The sequence below is a fragment of the Tympanuchus pallidicinctus genome, unplaced genomic scaffold (assembly GCF_026119805.1).
Source record: "Tympanuchus pallidicinctus isolate F22 unplaced genomic scaffold, pur_lepc_1.0 scaffold22, whole genome shotgun sequence".
Lineage (NCBI taxonomy): Eukaryota > Metazoa > Chordata > Aves > Galliformes > Phasianidae > Tympanuchus > Tympanuchus pallidicinctus.
Genome location: NW_026294739.1, coordinates 24,226,291 through 24,240,038, shown reverse-complemented (window position 1 = coordinate 24,240,038; position 13,748 = coordinate 24,226,291). Strand labels below are relative to the sequence as shown.

At 47.3% G+C, this 13,748-nt stretch overlaps 1 protein-coding gene across 1 annotated transcript; it reads left to right on the top strand.

Annotated features, from left to right (window-relative positions):
* Positions 1–516: 516 nt before the first annotated feature.
* Positions 517–12,364, top strand: LOC128082151 (cytochrome b5). Its single transcript, XM_052686029.1, has 5 exons — positions 517–733; positions 7,371–7,499; positions 8,039–8,065; positions 10,469–10,500; positions 11,393–12,364. The coding sequence occupies exons 1-5, from the start codon at positions 578–580 to the stop codon at positions 11,481–11,483; spliced, it is 435 nt and encodes a 144-aa protein (XP_052541989.1). The 5' UTR covers positions 517–577; the 3' UTR covers positions 11,484–12,364.
* Positions 12,365–13,748: the final 1,384 nt, after the last annotated feature.

Genomic DNA, 13,748 nt, shown 5'->3' with positions numbered 1-13,748 from the left:
TCTTTCCACACAGGGCATGTCTGCTGCCTCAGCAGTTGCATTAGAGCAAACAAAGCACAGCTGTGAGTTCACACGTGAAAAGCAGTGACTTCACAAACTGCCCGTCTGTCCCTAACCCTGCCTGGGAGGGAGCGGACCTTTAGGAATGGGTAGCAAGGCAGCGCTCCGGGAATGTTACAGCACTGGCTCGTTGTTAAGATGCACGAGATTAAGGCTTGCTTTATTGACAAAAGGAGCAGCCGTTCTGCCAGGCTCTGGAACCCAAAGCGCCCCGCGGCGCTGTGCCTCAGAGCTGGGCGGCGGGGTCAGGCTGCGCGAGGTGAGACTCTGCGCCTTCCCGCCCTCCCGCTCTGGCCGTTCGCCATTGGCTCTCGCCCGGCGCGGCGCTCGCCCATTGGTTGCGACCGGTGCCGGGAGTCGCTCCACCGCCGGGGCCGATCGCTCCTCATTGGCCGGTGCGCTCGGCGCGGCAGCCAGCCGTTAGCGTCGGAGCCGGAAGGGGGCGGCTCCTCCCGACGTCGCTACGGTGGCCGCCGCGGGCCCAACCGCGCGTTCCGCGAAGCTGCCGGTGGCCAGCATGGAGACTGGGAAGCGGACGGAGGCCAGGGACTGCGCGGAGGAGGCGGCCGGGCCCGTGTTCACGTTGGAGGAGGTGGGGAAGCGGAACTCCAACCGCGAGGCCTGGCTGGTCATCCACGGGCGCGTCTACGATGTCACCCGCTTCCTGGAGGAGGTGAGGCGGGGCGGGGTCCGGCGGGCCGGGCCAGGGGAAGGGCCGGGCCGGGGGGTCGGGTCGGAGGTGCGGGGTGCGCCGGGCCCCTTCGTGTCCCCAGACCGGCCCGGAGAAGGCGAGGAGAAGGAGGAAGGAGAGGAAGGCCGGGCCAGCCGGGAGCCCCGCGCTGTAACGGAGGCGCCGCGGCCTGCGGTCGGAGCCCAGCGGAGCGGCACCGGGCCGGCGTGCGCCTCCTCGGCCGTGACAAAGCGGCTCAGAAGGGCCGCAGTGCGTTGTGACATCTCCAGTTCCCCTGGTTGCAGGGGCAAAAATTGTCCAGGACTCGATGCCTTCAACTATTGCTTCTAAGCAAGTTGAAAGCTGTGTCCTTGCTGTTTGGAGCTAAAATCAGAGCATGATGAAATGCTATCAACGTTTCTGAAGCTTTTTTGTCTCAGCTGAAAGTAATGCCAAGCCCTGTGGTGTCCGTAGGGTAACAATGAGAGTTGGTTTGAGCTGGCTGGAGGAGAGCACTTTGTTACAAATCTTCAAGTTCCTGCTTGCTGGTTTTGCTTGTGTAAATTAAACTTCTGTTTTCCCCCAGGCGTGTATGATTACAGCATGTCCGCTATGTACTCATCACATCACATGTAGCGACAAACTCCTTTGCTGAGGTGTAAGAGGTTTTCCAGATAGGAGGAGGTTGATAATGTGGGAGCTGGAAGCAGTGGCTTTCTGTGTAGCTTTCCAGTGTTTATAGAGAGGATATAAAGTTGCATGTGATTTATTTTGTTCTTAGAATCCAGCATCGTAATGCTTCAATCTGAATCTTGTTTGTGCTTTGAGTCTTCCTCCTGGCACTTACTTCAAGAGAGCTTCGAAGATGTGTCAGTGTACATATGAGGAATTTCAGTGTCTCTTACCATGGTGGCTTGACATGGCCTTTGCTATAGTTAGATTTTCACTGCTTGCAGCTTTTAAACCAGGAATTACTGTTTTTCCTTTCAGGGCTGTGAATGAGTCCTGGCTTCTAGCTCCTTTGCTCAGCTCTGCATGCAGTCAGTACTCAAGCAGTGTTTTCAGGTGTCTTTGTCAGGTGAGGATCTGAAAAGCAGCCTGATGAGCAACCGTTGTTCTTGGGCATTTAATATGTGTGGGGGCTCCAGGCACCCAGTCCATAGGAAGGCTGGAAGAAAAGATGTAGGACAGTGGGATGGTGAGTTGTGGAAGTGTGGCTGCAGGGTGCTGGGCACGGCAGAGGCACAGCAAATCATCAGCTGACACTCAGCTGTTTGTTGTACAGGAGAGCCCACAGATCTATCTGAGATGCAGGACTGGTTGTACACCTAGCTGGGTGTATGCACAAAAGTATACATGCTGTCAGGGTGGGAAGGGAAGACAGTCTTACTAAGTGTGGCTCTAGCTCAGGAAGCCACTGAACAGTGGAGCTATGAGCAGAATGAAGGTCTGTGAGCAGTTTGGGCAGCGACTGCCTCCTTTACGTGTGGCCCCCTCATGTTTGTATTCTCTGGTATTAGGCCAACCTGTCATCTGGCACCTGTCGTGTTCCTGAGAGCAGAGCACAACACTGGGCTCAGCAGCTCTGCTAACCAAATGAAGTGGACAGGGTGGCAGGGCAGATTTTGAACATTTGTTATTACGTGGGTTTCTGAAAGCATTCATGTTTGCCTGCCTCTAAACGCTTAGTACAAGGAGCAGGGGGCATCGCGGAAGCTGGCTGGAGCCTGTTTCAAAACTAACAATGTTTCTTCACACAGCAGGGAGCAGACCATTCTTGCCAAAGAACATTAAGGATGCAAGAAGCTTAGGCAGCTTTGGGGGAAGACAGGACAAAAATGTGGAAAAGCAATTCACTGTTTGTTTCTAAATAACAAAGCACCTGGGGCTTAGGAAGAGCCAAAACCAGCTGGAAGCTGGGGAGGTACTTGCAGGAAGCACTGCCCTGTCTTATGTGTGACTCAGTGTATGGTTACGGTTGTTGCTTATTGCTTTCAGAATTAAGAGATAGGAAAAAAATAAATCTTGGAAGAATTTTTTTCAGAATCACAATTTCCAAGGTATTTACCTGCAGACCCATGTGTGCGTATGACGCTTTTGCAGCGTGGGTGCTGTGCAGCGGTCAGTCTTCATCTTGGCTCTTTCTGCTAAGATGGCACCTGGATTCTGCTCTCTGGAGCGCCTTCAGTATGTGTAAATGAGCCCAGAAAATTCCTTTGTTCTACCCCAGCAATTTGGGTGGAGTGCCCTAGATGTTTCCTACAGAAGAAATTTTTGTGCTGCCCTTCCCAAGCCCTTTCTCTCATTTGTGTTTTTCTGACATAAAACTTTACTTGATTAGGGAAGGAAGAAGAGTAAGGCTACTCTTGTAAGTGTAGTAGCATGGCTAGCAAATGCTCTCTGCTATCTAAAGCTTGTAAACATAAATCACAGCTAATTTATTGGTAAAAATACACTTTGTATCTGTTATCCCACTGTAATCAGTCCAGTGACAGGAGAACAATGTGTAACTGATCAGAACCAGGAATGTTTGTCTTGTTTAAAGGTTACAGTTGTCTGATAAACTGTTCTGCTTTAAAGCTCCAAGCTGTTGTAACTGCAGCTATCAGAGTTTCAGTGGGTAATATTTTCCCTTGATCTTGTGTAGTCACTGAAGCAGTGTCTAATTGTTGCCTTTTCTGGCCTTTGGCCATAGATTATTTGAACAAGATTGCTGAATTCTGCTGGAGCGTTGCCTCGGAGCAATTTGTTATCTCTAAGAAGCCTCCTTGCTAGAAGGTTGTTGAATATTGCTTCATGATTTCTGCAGCCTAGGTGCAGCAGGTCAGCTGTTAACTAGCCAGCACCAAATCTGTGTGCTAGTAGTGAAAGAACAATACTGAATATCTTTGTTTTTCTGCACATAATTCCTGCACACTCAGATGTGTTTGAAACCAAAACTGTGAGGGAGAAGGAGGAATGTCAGGGATCTGTTTTGCCTTATGCTGACTTGTTCTAGTGCTATGGAGACAGACTTAGGGGAACCAACCTGCTTCGTGTCTTAGAACAAGTTGTGAAGGGCGTGTGGCTGACGAGCACCATTTGTGTAGGTGTTTTTTGGCCTGCACGGTACTGACACATTGCTATGGCACAGAAATACTCTTTCCTTTCATGGCATATTTCTCTAATAATGGTGGCTGGAAATTAAAGCTTTTGCATCTCTCTTCAGTGTGATGATTTTGTCTCATCTGATTCAGCAACCTAATTGACCACTGTTTGGTGTTGCTTCTGAACTCGCTGGTAGTTTGCCCCAGGGCTGTAAGGGTGGCTGCCAAACGTGGACAGGCCCTTGGCATTTGTGGAGAGACAGCTCCAGGTTCTCACCTTCTGCATCGACGTTGTGTTGCACTCTTTGAAGCCTTTGCCATGTGCTGTCAGCAGTGCAGGCAGTTCTGACTGCTGTGCTACACGTCCCTTCTGAAGGCTTTGCAGAGAGAGCATCTCCTTGGCTTTCACCAATAAAACCTTGTGGCTGAACACAGAACATGAGAAATACGTGAGCTGCTCCTAAATACTAATTAGAGGGAGAGTCTTATTTTACCTGCTGCCTTAGAGCATCAGTGTGTATTTCAGTTCGGATTGCATGTGGGGTTACTCAGTGTCCTGCTGCTGTTCTCTGCCTTGTGGGAACCGGCCTTGGATTTGGAGAACTTGACTCAAAGGTCACGTGGAAATGATTCGTTTGAGATCTGCTGTATCTCCAAGCATTTATGCATACTCTGCAAATCCTGGGTTTTATTCCACCTTATCCTCCTGGCTGCGACACAGGCAGCCACCGTGCTGTGGGACTGTGGATGCCTTGTGCTCGTGGGGGCTGCTGCTTTTGCTCCCAGGCTGCAGGGTTCCCTCTTAAAGCTGTTTTCTCTGCTCGGTGGCACTGGGTATGTCCTGCCAGAACCAGTGCCTCAAGACTGTTTCTGCTGCTGTCATCAGGTACTCAGTGCATTATGTATGTGAGAGACTCCAGAGAGAGGGAGGTCCTGGTTACATTATTGTTGCTAAGGAAGAATTTGGAGGGCTGGCACTTGGGCCCATCTCTTATTCTCGTTGGCTTTTGTCTGCTCATTTTCACAAGGAGGAAAGCTTTATTTTTGTCATTGTTTCTTCTGAAAGTACATTTTGTTTTCAGAGTTTGCCATGCTTCTCAAAGTGTCTGTGTTTTTCTGCAGGAGCTGTAGCTTTGGGAAGTTTTGTGGCAGAGCAGATGACTTGTATAAATAGTCTGGTTTTATATGTGCTTGGGTATGACAAGGTAAGAGCTGTCTGGCTGCAGTTGTGGGTGTCTAGACTAGAGAGTTCTGTCAGAAATAAGATATGCCAAAAATTCTTGATTTTTTTTTTTTTCTTTGGCTTGGTGATGATGATGGACAGATGTGCATGAGCAAGTAATTATTGGAGACTTTGCAAGTGCATAGGAAGGCTTCAGAACCAAACGTGAAGAGGAGTAAGCTTTGCCATTCTTCTCTTTTGCACTGGTTCCCACTGAAAGCAGGCAGCCACTCCATGTCCTGTCTTACTGGGGGTTTTGTCTGCTCATCTGGGATGGATGACTAGGAAAGGAGGGTAATATTTAAAAAAAAACTCATCTCAGTTCTGAAATGAGGTTTCTATCAAGATATCCCCAAAGGGTTCTTGTAGAGATCTTAATGGTTGGCCCTTCATCCCCTCATTCCTTTGCAAATGGATCTTTACAAGAGTGTTCTGTAAACTGGACAGCTGCACACATGGTGCAGAACGAGGTGCAGCATCCCACACTACAACCATGTCTGGCAGGGTGAGCTGAGGAGTGCTGTGGTGACCTGAAGTGGTCCTGCTGCAGCCCCTGCTCCTGGCGACTCTCATGCACCCAGGTCTGTAGAGAGTTCATTCACAACGAACGGCAGACAGTCATTTCCTTTCCTTTTTTTGGTGGGCTGGTTTTCTGCTATGGCAGCCCCTGACCTGGCTGCCTTTGAGATCAGGTGAGCCTCGGTGCAGGAGCAGGGCAGTGGGATGTGGCTGGGCTCGAAGGGGAGCAGCAGAGCGGAGCCTTCCTTGGTTTTACAGTTGAGGAGAGCTGATACCTGATTGCTGCCCGGCTGCCTCCCAGGCCTGCAGACTTTGCCCTTCGTGGCTGCTGAGGGAGCTCTGTGTTGATTGTGTTACGTACCTGCCCAATAAAGGGATTTATTCAGAATAAAGAGCTCTGATATGGGGATTGGAGAGTTGGCTGCAGCAGCTCCCTGGAGTAAACAACTGTACTGTTTTTGTGTCCACACGGAGTATGTTTGGTATGAGGTGGGATAGCCAAGTGAGAATATTTAGGCTTTTGGGAGAAAAACCAAACAAGCCGAAGAAAGAAGGGCAATAACAACTGTTCTGTGTCTGTGGGAAGGAAAAGGGTATTACAGAGGAAAACCGGGTCTTTGAGTCCTTTGATGTGAAATTTACTCTAAATTGTTCAGTTCCAGGCTTCTAGCTGTTAGAGGAATTTCTGAGCGCTGAGCCAGTCTCATCTTCTCATGCAGCCATTTGGTGCCTGTTGCCTAGCGCTGTGCGAAACGAAACTGGGTTAGTCCTTGTGTGTGGACTCAGCAGTCTGATCACTTTATTGGTTTAACTGGATTAGCTGGTAGTTTAAACAGAAGTATTTCTTCCCATATACGCACTGTAAATAGATTGTACACTGCTGGCCTTGTAGTTACTGCTTTCTATTGCCAATCTGTTCCTGGAATTCTGGTACTGACAGTGTTGAGAGCCCAACCCATCAAGGCAAATAGCACTGCATAGGGATTTTTCGGTCTGTGCTGCTGGTCTCGCTGTGACTGTCTGCCACCACCAGCAATGCCAGTGCTGCTGGGGGTGTCCTGTGCATATGGTGCTTCTGGTGTTGCAGCTCCTGAGTTTCTGAAATCAGTATGTGATGTCAAATGGTGGATTTTCTTAAACAATACTTTTCTTTCTCCGCCCGGTACTGAGTAGCTGTATGCTGGATCAGTACTGGTGCAGCTATGCTAGAGCTGCAGCTTCTTATGTCACTGCACTTTCCCTTTGTTCTTCTCCACTTTTCACTGTACAGCTACATGCAGAGGCTGTTGGTTTTTTTTGTCAGATCTGAAGAAGTAGAACATCATTTCCTCCACTGATGCTTGTGAATGCAGCGTTGTCTTGTGCTTCACTGGGACTTGAGTTGTCTCTGGAAAGTTCTTCAGAAAAAATAATGCAGCAGAGGCTCCTCTGCAAGGGAGTCTGGTTTGTGCAGTGAGGCCAATGAAAAGGTACATGAGGATATGCTTTCTTCTGTATTATTTTCTTGCCTAAACCAGTTGCAGAATTGCAGAAGGGTTGGTTTTGCTGCAGGGGGATAAGCTGTGCTTCTCTGTGTACATTGGAGATTTGCCTCTTTGAAAAGATTTTTATTTTATGCAAGGTATTTCCCAGCTGTGCAGCATGCATTGTTCTTTGTGACTTCCTGAAGGAGAGGCTGGATGACTGAATCTTTGGTAGATACCGCTGATGTTGGTTTCATTCATATGGAATGAAAAGGGCCAGAAAGGCTGCTGAGACTCTGGACACCTCTTTTGCACTCGTGCTTTTGCTCACCTTAAGTCTTCTCTTCCAGCATCCAGGTGGAGAAGAAGTTTTGCTTGAACAAGCTGGAAGAGATGCCACAGAGAGCTTTGAAGATGTTGGTCATTCCACAGATGCCAGGGAGATGCTCAAGCAGTACTACATAGGGGAGATCCACCCGGTAAGGACCAGCCCTCTTTCAAACACAGGGTAGGATGCTGTAGAAGTGTGCCTTTCCTTTATGTAACCCAGTGAATGTACACCAAGATGAGTCTTGCACAGTAAGAAGTTAAGTTTTCAGACAGTGTCACCCAGGATTTCTGCTGAGGAAGGGGGATCGCTGCTGAAAATAAAACCAAATTAGTCTTCTTTTCCCACTGTTCAGAGCAGGTTTCTCCCTTCAGTTAAATTGGTGGCACTTAAAGGAGCTAACTGTATCAGTAGCTCCTTAGCTGATAGTACTATCTAACTGTAGTTTAGGATTCAGGAGGATGAGAGATGACAGGCATGACACAAACACCAGCTTCCTGCCTGCTACAAAGACGGTGCCTTTGGGCACTGTAGATACGTCTGCTTTGACAACTGGAGTCCAGGCAATTGCTGCTGTGATGTGGACTGTGTACAGAGCAATTCCCTCATTGTGACTGTAATGACTGCAGGTTCTCTTGAAGTCGTTGCTTATCACTTTTTTCCTTCTTTTTTTTTTCTTTTCTATGACAGGATGACCGTAAAAAGGGAGGTTCCAAGGTAAGCATTGGTGTTTTACTGTTCCATTTTATTTAATGCTGAGGAAACTATATTACGCTTACAAAATGAACAAAGAAGTCACCACACACCTTTTATTTTGCTCTCTTTTTATCTTTTTCCTCTCTGTGGAGTTTGTGCTTTATGCTTACAGCTACAGAAATGAATAAATCTCCTAAGCAAATGATTCCTTTCTTTTTGTTCAGAAGCTCAGCAAGCACTTCAGTGTGAAAATGGGAGTGGTTTTTTTGTGCCTTCTCTCCTCTGACATCAGCAAAGCTATTTCTACACCTTGAGCCACAGACTGTATTTTTGCAGAACTGACCGTGTCCTGATGACTGAACTGTTAGTGTTACATTCAAGGCAGGAGGCAGGCACAGCCACCACGGGATTGGCTGCAAAACAAGAATTCTCTGTTAACTGCCCAAGAAATCATAGGTGTTGGTTAAAACTTAGGTACTCCTGGATTAGGATGGGAGACAGTGTTGCAAAAATGCCTTCAAAAGGGATAGGGAGAGGGAAATGGTAACAAATAGAATGCCGTCTGGAAGGTAAACGTGTCCTGCAGCTGGCTTCTCTTCTTGCTTGGCTTGAAAGCTTGGAGCAGGCACAGCTCTGTTTTCAACAGCGCTTTCATTGGGTGTTGTTCGAAGCAGGGCCGCTTGCGGAGTACCAGGAATCAATAATATCAACAGAGAGCAGCAAGTGAAGCCCTTGGGAGAACTTGGTTATTACAGCCAGCCATAGGAAGAGTGATTCAGGCTAGGCAAAGCCTACTCTTAGTTATAAAGCGGGCTGCATGATTATGCATTCACCTTAACGTTACTTTGTTTGGTTCAACTCTTTCATTAACAGAACGATGTGCTTAACATGTGCATAGAAATTAATCTGAGCAGTGCTGCTGGATATGAGTTAAATATTTTTGCAGATATTTTTCTATTCTAAACAAAGTCCAGTGGGTCTTTCTGTAGTGTGCAACATCTGCTTTAAAAGTGGATCCAAGTATAATTTGAACAGATGGAAGTAATGTGGATCCCACCTATTTATTTTTTACCAGGAAAAAAATAGTGACTGCATACTCTTATGACTCGGGTCAGAGGTAACTCCCCACAGTTAAATGTTAACGTTTAGCGTCCACTGATGGGGTGTTGTGGCAGAAAAGAAAGCACTGTGATTCTCAAGAAGTGGAGGTGATACTGTTCAGAATGGACAAGTAAGGTGATTTTTGGCTGCTAGATACAGGAGAACAGCAACAGCCACTGAGAGGTTGTAGAATTGATAAAGTAATTTTCAGCTGACTGGAAGAAGTACTTAATTCTCAGGTTTTTTTGAAAATAGTATGAATAGTATGGAGGCAGGTTGCATATGAAGGAAGGTACGAAGAGAACTTTGCAGCTGTATGTGTCAGTGGCCAAGCAGTAAGATAGCAGGTAGGGATGCAGACAGAAGTTTGGAAAAGGAATCATGGTGAGATGATTTTCTGTATTGCTGGCAACGTGCACTTGCAGCCCAGAAGGCCAACCGTATCCTGGGTTGCATCAAGAGAAGTGTGACCAGCAGGTTGAGGGAGGTGATTCCACCCCTCTGCTCAGCTCTCATGAGACCCCACCTGGAGCACTGCGTCCAGTTCTGGAGCCCCCAGCACAAGAAGGACATGGAGCTGTTGGAGCAGGTCCAGAGGAGGGCCATGAAGATGATCAGGGGGCTGGAGCACCTCCCCTATGAGGACAGGCTGGGAGAGTTGGGCTCTTCAGCCCAGTAAAGAAAAGGCTCCAAGGAGACCTTATAGTGGCTTTCCAGTACCTGAAGGGACCTGTAGGAAAACTGGGGGGGACTTTTTATCAGGGCAGGTAGTGACAGGATGAGGGGAAATGGTTTTAAACTGGAAGAAAGTAGATTTAGACTAGATATTGGGAAGAAATTATTAACTGTGAGAGTGCTGAGACACTGGAACAGGTTGCTCAGTGAGGTTGTGTATGCTTGGTCTTGGAAGCATTCAAGGCCAGGCTGGATGGGGCTGTGAGGGAGGTGTCCCTGCCTATAGCAGGGGACTTGGAATTAGGTGACCCTAAAGGTCCCTTCCAACCCAAACCATGCTATGTATCGATGATCATCTCTCTGTGTCACATAAAATGATCAGAGTGGTTTCAAGGCTTTTTTTTTTTTTGATAGTTCCAGTATAAAATTGAGAGCTGGGTGGGAAGGTTTAGACTAATAGAATGTGGAGGTGGGGAGGAGGGCAAACATCCCCAGAAGCATCTACACTTCTGAGAGAGAGAATGTTTAGAAAAGGAAGAGGAGGGTTATTTTTCCTCTGTGTTTGCAATTCATGTCCAATCTTGCAGTCTTGTTAGTGTGACTTAGGGTATTTTTTTTTCCCTGCTAACTCCCTCTTCCTTCTTTCAGGATCAAAACAGGACATCCTCAGGACAAGCAAGGTATAGTATCTTCTTAAGAGTAAGAAACTGGGAGAATGGGACTCTCCATTTGTAGAACTGCAGATTAGCTCTAGCAGGCAGGAAAGCAATCAGTGGGCTGTTACTGTGCTGTCCTTCCAACAAGCTGCCAAACTGCATCACAGTGGATTTGCTGTGCACCTCTCTTGTTGGAGATGGAGGTGCAGCCAGTGGTGAGACATCAGCTCACGCTGAGCACAGCAGGCAGCCTGGGATGTTTTAGTTTCAATTCTCTGTCCATGTGTTGACACTGCACAAGCGTGGTTGCACTCCTCTTGTGGGTACTCACAGCAGTGTCCTTTTTTTGAAGGATCTTTATGGCGACCAGTGCAATTTAGTTGAGAATTCAGGAGTGCTTGCAACCAGAACGCAAATTCAGTCTTTTCTATTAGGTTTTTTTTTTTTAAGGAGGCTGCTGAAAGTGAGCCTATGCCTGTGGTCTCAGGTTTATGAGTAAGGATGATTTATTGTGGGGTAGCTGTAGTAATTTCCATCCTTGAGTCAACTCAGCTGTTTGTATAGCCCAAATTGACAGTCTGGCTTATTTAAGAAAAGAAAACAACAAAAAACTCAAATTGGTTTCTGTGTGTGCCAGGCTGGAACGTTCAGCAACCCAGCTGTTGTTTTATAAGCAGCCAAGCCATCCCTGCAGTCACAGGGGCCTCTCACAGGGGCAGGGGAGCCCTGAGCATGGGACAGCTGGAGCTGTTCTGTCCTCTGTCCTGAGAAGTCGGTCTGTGAGCTGGTGGGAGATGGGTGAAAACAGACGTAGCAAGTAGTGAATGTATTGAATGTGTCATTAACTTCATACTTTCTTCTTTTTTTGTGTGTGTTTGGGTGTGTGTTCTTTGTTCTTGTTTTTTCCTCCCCGTAGCTTCTGGTCAACGTGGCTAATCCCCATCTTTGGAGCACTAGTCATAGGCTTAATGTATCGCTATTACATATTGGATGGGAGATCATCTTGAACTGACCTTGATAGGACCTCAGAAAGCCTGAAGAAGCAGGTATGAGAGAGAGTGCATGCACGCAGCACATGGAATCCCGGTTCCCTTCACCTTTGATGCCTTGCTTTTAGCCGTGTTGAGTGATGTTCATATCCATGGGACCAAGGTCATATCAAACTGTCTTAATTCTGCCACCCAGGGATCTGTCATACTTGAGTTTTGCCGTGGCAGAGCAAGTGAAGCATCCTGTTACTGTTACATCTGTGTGTGGTCTCCCTGGTGCGTGCGTGCTTGCACTCTCTCTCTCTTGCTCGCTAAAGTAAAACACAGATAACCTTTTCCTTTCAATGCCTTTTTGTTAAGCCAGACAACGTGAAACAGCTGCTAGTGAGCCTGTGGATTTGCCTCAGTACTTCCCACAGCATTGTCAGAAATAAACTGCAAATTATCTGTTACCCTGTCCAGAAGAGATTTTGAGAGATTCAATTCCACAGTAACTTTCTCAGTGCATGCAGGCAACACTAATTGGAGCAGCAGGAAGTTGTTAGCTTTGCTACCTCTTTCTGTGTCTGTTTTTAACGGTTCAACAAATATAAATATTTTAGAAGTGATCCCGTTGATTTTGTAATGTTTCTACTTGTCCTTTTAACATGTATATTCTGTGAAACAATGTATGCCTTGGATCCTTGTTTGTTCGGGTGCTTTTGTGCTGCGTGTGGCAACGCCAGAAACGGGAACTGATGCGGCTTCTTGAGATGGAGTTTTTTCTCCCTGGGCTTTTGATCCAACGTGTGTATTGGAAACAAAACTCATTCTTACTGCCTGTGAATCTGTACCAGATGGGGGGCAACCCACAAATAATCCTGCCTCTCCTTCCTAAATAAAAAGGGAAAAGAAATCCATCTGGGATTTGTGCATAATGCTGTTTTTATCTTGGAAGAAGTATGGGAGGATCCTTTGCCTTGCAGCCAGCCTCCAGCAGCACAGAGGCGGGTGTGCCTCTGCAACATGAGGCACGAAGCTTTCCAGCTCTTCCAGCTGGAGAGGTGGTTTCAGGATCTGTTATCAGAAAGGAATTCGTGTTCCAGGGTCTTACATCCTTTAATGGTTTGACGCTTGTTCCTAATCCAAATGTTGCAGCAGAGCAATTCACCTTTCTGAACTGCAGCAAAAGAGAAGCCGTATAATGTTCTGTTTATGAGAACCTCCTGTAGGTTGTGTTGTTTTTTCCTTTCCCATGAAATCACTGTGCTCCTCAGAAGTTTGTTTAGAAGTCTCCTACACTTAGAATTACAGTCCACCTCTTTAAAAATGAAGGCTAAGGAACTGCATAGCTATTGGGAATGGAGCGTGCTGCTGGGGCTCCCTCTGCTCCTCTGGTGGGCTTGGCCTGGTTGCTCCCAGCTGCAGCAGGTCATGTTCCTCAAATGCTGTTTTAGCAGAGCTGCAGCAAAACCTCCCCAGGAGTTTTTTTTTTCCCTCTTCAGGATGTTATTCCATTGATTGCTTTGTCTTACACAGTGAATTATCTGGCCTACCTTGTGTGCAGCACAGGGGAGCCCAAAGCTTGCCTAAGTGGCTCTTGAATGTTCCGTGTTTGTCCCTCATTTTGTTCTAGCTGGTTTGGTTGTCTGGTTTCTGTTTATTCGTTTTAATGAGAATATAGCAAAAAGATAAAAATGTGCCAAGGAATATTTAGTAGGAAAGATCTGGGTAGTTCTATTTAGGTGTATTGCTAAAGGTAACAGGCCATAGTGTCTTACAGGTCTTACAGTGGGTAAGTCAACCTGAATTCATGGAAAATAGACCTATCAGTCTAACTTGATATTTTTATATTTGAGCTGAACTGCTTGGGCTTCTGGTTGAATTGATAGTGCAAGGTATATTGCATGGTTTAATGGAATTAAAACAAAAACCACCAGGTCAAAATAAAAAGGGAAGGATTTGATTTAGGAGTGGAAGGGCAGAGCTGCTCGGTGAGCGCGCTGCAGATTTCCTCAAGGAGCAGTTTGTGAGCTGAGCTGTTCGGAGCCGCCTGGAAGGAGGCGGAGCTCCCCAGCAAAGCGGGCTGCTGGCTGAGCGGAGCTGCTGGCACCGGGCCGCCAGAGCTGCTGGTGCTGGGAAACGCCAGGCCGCGTCCTGAGCGGCGCGCGGTGCATCGCAGCGAGGAGGTGGCAGAGCGTGACGGCGGGGTGAAGGTTGAGTGCGTTCCTCTCCTGCAGCAGTGGGAGCCCTTGCCTGCTTTTGGCACTGCTGCTTCAGGGAATGAATGCCACGGCTGTGCCT

What these genes read in the sequence shown, in the direction of transcription:
- LOC128082151 (XM_052686029.1), top strand. Translation starts at nt 578, where the DNA reads ATGGAGACTGGGAAGCGGACGGAGGCCAGGGACTGCGCGGAGGAGGCG. An exon ending in GTAAAAAGGGAGGTTCCAAG is followed by an intron (nt 8,066 to 10,468) that starts GTAAGCATTGGT and finishes TCCTTCTTTCAG; the next exon opens with GATCAAAACAGGACATCCTC. An exon ending in ACATCCTCAGGACAAGCAAG is followed by an intron (nt 10,501 to 11,392) that starts GTATAGTATCTT and finishes TCCTCCCCGTAG; the next exon opens with CTTCTGGTCAACGTGGCTAA.